Source organism: Nicotiana sylvestris, chromosome 8 (assembly GCF_000393655.2).
Source record: "Nicotiana sylvestris chromosome 8, ASM39365v2, whole genome shotgun sequence".
Taxonomy (NCBI): Eukaryota; Viridiplantae; Streptophyta; class Magnoliopsida; order Solanales; family Solanaceae; genus Nicotiana; species Nicotiana sylvestris.
Window position 1 is genome coordinate 156,357,586 of NC_091064.1, and position 5,387 is coordinate 156,362,972.

The 5,387-nt window shown below is 44.0% G+C and overlaps 1 protein-coding gene across 1 annotated transcript; it reads left to right on the forward strand.

The window, feature by feature from the left end:
* Positions 1 to 4,719: 4,719 nt before the first annotated feature.
* On the forward strand, positions 4,720 to 5,034 carry LOC138875888 (uncharacterized). Its single transcript, XM_070154763.1, has one exon. It carries the CDS (start codon positions 4,720 to 4,722, stop codon positions 5,032 to 5,034), a length of 315 nt encoding a protein of 104 aa, XP_070010864.1.
* The last annotated feature ends 353 nt before the right edge of the window (positions 5,035 to 5,387 follow it).

Genomic DNA, 5,387 nt, shown 5'->3' on the forward strand with positions numbered 1-5,387 from the left:
AAGAAGAAATCCTCGGAAAGCTTCCGAGAGTACGTAGTTAAATGGCGTGAATAGGCCTCCAGGGTAAAGCCTCCGATGGATGAGATTGAAATGGTCACCGTTTCCTCCAAGCTTAAGAAGCTGACTACTTCCAAAATATGATGTCCGCAATGGGTAAACCATTCGCTGAAGCCATCAAGATTGGCGAAATGTTTGAAAATGGGTTGAAAATGGGTCAAATTCTAAGCCAATCCGCCATCAGAGCTACCTACAAAGCTATTCAATATGGGTCTGGATGGGTGGCGAAGGGCAAGAAGAAGGAAGAAACATCCATGGTAGCGTCGGGTGCAAGAAAGCACCATACTCCTAGATCTTTTTTCTCAGAAAGGACCCCGCAACACTATTACCCCCACCAAGACGTAGCCTATGCTCCTCAGCCATACCCGGTCATGAATGCTCAAACTTATTTCCGGCCACAACAACAAGCCAATCGGAACCAAGCTCCATTTTCTAGAAACCAGCCTCCTTACCAAAACCACTACAACCCCTGGCCTCCACAAAACAATTTCCACCCTCGTGAACCACCCAAGAGGCCAAATTTTACACCCATTGGCAAACCCTACTCCGGCCTATTACCAAAGCTTGTTCAAATGGGTCTGCAACAGCCTGTTCCTCAAACTATGAAAAACCCAGCATCACCCGCTTACAGAGCCGGTACCCGATGCGCCTATCACTCAGGGGAACGACACGGAGGATTGCTGGACTCTGAAGAGAGCCGTGGAGAACATGATAGAACAAAGGAAGATAGTGCTAAGGGATGAAAATATTCCCAATGTGACCAACAACCCACTGCCGGCCCACAACAACGGGCCGGTAATCAGAATGATTTGTGAGGACAAGGAATTTGACCCAGCATTGAAGGCCATCATTGCCATTGCTGATGTAGAAAAGAAACCAAAAACTGCCCCGAAGCAAGACAAAGGGGAGGAAAAGAACAAGACCACCCCTCCAAAGTCGGAGAAGAAAGTTGAAGTTGAAACTAGGGCAATGCCTCCCAAAGATGTTGTTCTCTATGTCCCTCGACGCCGCAAAGAAAAGCAGATGACTTTGAGTCATCCCAGGAGATTCGAGTTGAATAAGACAACCCAAATATATGTGCCCAAGGAAGTTTATGTGATGCGGGGGCCAATTAATCCACTAAGGCTGAGTGAGCCCGTGGTTATTGTCCGCACACCACAAAAGCCCATGACAGATCCTACCGTTGTGCCCTAGAACTACAACAAATTAGTGGTGACTTATAAAGGCAAAGAAATCTCAGGAGAAGTTCAAGAAAATAAACTGGCTGAAAAGTATTTCAATTTGGAAGAGGTGAACAATGCCACTAGAAAGCGCTTCCCATCTAAGAAGCTCATGAGTGCCGAAGAAGCGGAGGCCTTCTTTCAAAAGATGAAAATGGTAGATTATGAGGTGATCGACCAGCTTCGAAAATCTCCTGCGCAAGTCTTCATGTTATCTCGGTTGATGAACTCCACCGAACATCAAAAGGTATTGATCAGAACCCTTAACAAAGCATATGTGCCTGTTAAGACTTCTGTAGAGCAGTTGGAGAGAATGGACGAGAGATTTTTCGTAATTAACCAGATCTCCTTCAGCAAAAATGACTTTCCCCCAAAAGGGGCCGCACATAACAAAGCCATGCACCTGACAGTCAAATGCGAAGGGTACTACATGAAAAGAGTTATGTTGGACGGAGGCTTCGGGGTAGACATTTGCCCACTCTCAACTTTACAGCGTATGGAAATCGGTACTGAAAGAATCCGACCCAACAATGTCTGTGTACGTGTCTTCGATGGTATCAAAAGGGACACAATTTGAGAGATTGATCTGATTCTGACCATCAGCCCAGTAGACTTTGAAGTAACCTTCCAGGTTTTAGACATGGACACATCCTACAGCTTTCTTTTGGAGAGGCCGTGGATCCATGCAGTGGGGGTTGTACCCTCTACTCTTTACCAGATGGTGAAGTTCGAGCACGAGGATCAAGAGATTGTGGTCTACGAGGAAGATGAGCAATCAATTTATCGGGACCCATCAGTCCCATGTTTTAAAGCAAGAGAGGGGAGTGAGCACATAGTCTATCAATCGATGATCAATGCGAAGAAGGAAAACCTTGCCCTCAACCTTTCCTTTCTAATGCATCAATCATGGTGGCCAAAAAAATGATCAGGCATGGCTACAAACCTGGGAAAGGGCTTGGGAAATCATTGTAAGGAATAGCTGAACCTATCACCCTAACCGCCAGTTAAAAGTTCTTTGGGGTAGGCTTCTGACCTACTCCAGCTGATGTAAGATAGGCAGATGATAGAAAGAATGATGGTTGGGTCTTGCCTCAGCCGGTGCTGCATCTATATAGAACATTTGTCAAGCCGAAATACAATGAGGAAGAGGAGGATAAGGCCTTTACGACCGAAGAAATCGAAGAAATATGTGGGGCCATGAGGAAGATACTGTATGAAGCCCACATGGTTCAACCAGGGGAAGGCTCAAGCACCGCTGAGGTGCTGTATATGGGACCTAAGGCCAAACTGCAGAATTGGAAGGCTACGCCATTCCCTATCAGGCGGGAGTCCCGGTAGACCTGTCCTGCCACTTTTTTTGCATCACGAGTTATTCTAGGGTGTAACTCAGATGTTTTCTTTAGTTTCCTATCTTTTAATTTCCAATGTAAACCCTGTTATCTTCAAATTCAATGAAATGAAATCAATATTTCATCATTCATCTTTCTTTATTCTTTCTTATTTGGTTATTTTTCTCTTTTATTTCTTCTTTCAGTTCTAATAATGCGGCTTTAAGTAACATGACATGCTTGCGGACTTCATGCCCAGATCCAAACACGTTGTCTAACTGTGAAGTAATGAACCAAGAACCGGAATATGATGAAGAAGAGGCTTTTAGGAAAATAAATCGAGAATTGGAATAGTTTGAGAATAAACCTAAGCCGAACATAAATGAAACTGAGTTGGTTAATTTGGGTACTTCTGAAGAAATCAGGATAAGCATTCACACAGATGAGAAAACCCGGGACGCATTGATCCAACTTTTGTTTGAGTTCAAAGATGTGTTTGCTTGGTCATACGATGACATGCCGGGACTAAGTGTTGATTTGGTGGTTCATAAGTTGTCGACTTACCCCGATTGTCCCCCTGTCCAGCAGAAGCAAAGAAAGTTTAAAACTGATATCAGTGACAAGATTAAAGAAAAGGTCACGAAATAGTTGAAAGCGGGGGTGATCCGAGTGGTTTGATACACCACATGGTTAGCCAAAGTAGTTCCGGTGCCAAAGAAGGACGGGAAAATTTGAGTGTGTGTGGATTATAGAGATTTAAACAAGGAAAGTCCCAAAGATAACTTCCCTTTGCCGAACATCCACATCCTTGTTGATAACTACGCCAAACATGAGATACAGTCCTTTGTGGATTGTTACGCAGGATATCACCAGGTGTTGATGGATGCAGAAGATGCATAAAAGACGGTTTTTACCACACCTTGGGGTACATACTGTTGCAGATTCATGCCATTTGGTCTGAAGAACGTCGGGGCAACCTACATGAGAGCCATGACTGCCATTTTTCATGATATGATTCACCAAGAGATAGAGGTGTATGTGGACGATGTAATCATCAAATCCAAAACTCAGGACAACCATGTTCGGGACTTGAGAAAATTCTTTGGGCGGTTGCGCAAATATGATTTGAAGCTGAACACAACCAAATGTGCATTTGGGGTACCATCCGACAAACTTTTGGGATTCATAGTCAGTCGGAGGGGCATCGAGTTGGACCCAACAAAGATAAAGTCTATTCGAGAGTTGCCTCCTCCAAGAACCAAGAAAGATGTTATGAGTTTGTTGGGAAGATTGAACTACATTAGCCGATTCATTGCTCAATTGACATCCACATGTGAACCCATATTCAAATTGCTGAAGAAAGATGCGGCAATCAAATGGACAAACGAGTGCCAAGAGGCTTTTGATAAAATCAAAGAATATCTGTCGAATTTGCCAGTATTGGTCCCACCTGAGCCAGGGTCTTTGTTATTGTATCTGACAGTCTTGGAAAATTCTTTCGGTTGTGTCCTCGGGCAACATGATGTGACTGAAAAGAAAGAGCATGCCATTTACTAGCTGAGAAGTTTACCAGTTATGAAGCCAAGTACACTCTATTGGAAAGAACTTTATGTGCTTTAACATGGGTCGCTCAGAAGCTAAGGCATTATTTGCAAGCTTACACCACTTACCTCATAACCAGGTTGGATCCTTTAAAATACATATTTCAGAAACCAATGCCCACTGGGAGATTAGCAAAGTGGAAGATCTTGCTCACGGATTTTGACATAGTCTACGTCACTCGCACGACAATAAAAGCCCAGGAGTTAGCAGATCATTTGGCTGAGAACCCGGTTGATGATGAATACCAACCTTTGAGCACTTACTTCCCAGATGAAGAGGTGAATTCAGTTGAAGCAATATCTAAAGACACCCATGCTTGGAAAATGTTCTTTGATGAAGCGGTAAACACAAAAGGTGTTGGAATTGGGGCAATCTTGATCTCACCCACAGGCCAGCATTATCCAGCCATAGCCCGGCTTCGGTTTTTCTGCACAAACAATACCGCCGAGTATGAAGCCTGCATTATGGGTATGAACATGGCAATCGACCAAGATGTCGAAGAATTGTTAATCATGGGTGACTCGGATTTAATTATCCGACAAGCTCAAGGAGAATGGGAAACCCGAAATGTCAAGCTTATTCCTTATAGTCAACATGTGGAATATCTTGGCAAGCGATTCAAGTCAATAGAATTCAGGTACATCCCTCATTGTCACAATGAATTAGCCGATGCACTTGCTACTTTGGCCTCGATGCTGCCATACCCAGGCAATGCCTACATTGATCCTTTGGAAATCCAAATCCGGGAAAGACGTGGTTACTGCAATACGGTTGAGGCAGAACCAAATATTCAGCCATGGTATCATGAAATCAAGAGATTTCTGTAAACTAAAGAATACCCTGAGCAAGCCAGCGGAGACCAAAAGATAACCATTAGACGGCAGGCAAGTGGTTTCTTTTTGAGTGGTGATGTCTTATACAAAAGGACCCCGGACCTCAACTTGTTAAGATGTGTTGACGCCGAAGAATCCAGAAGAATCATTTACGAAGTGCACGCAGGAGTGTGCGGACCCCACATGAACGGGTATGTTTTGGCAAAGAAAATCCTTCGAGCGGGTTATTACTGGATTACCATGGAAAAAGACTGCTTTAGTTTTGTTCGGAAATGTCATCAGTGTCAGGTGCACGGGGATTTGATTCATGCACCACCCACAGAACTGCATGCCATGTCAGCACCTTG

What these genes read in the sequence shown, in the direction of transcription:
- LOC138875888 (XM_070154763.1), top strand. Translation starts at nt 4,720, where the DNA reads ATGGGTGACTCGGATTTAATTATCCGACAAGCTCAAGGAGAATGGGAA.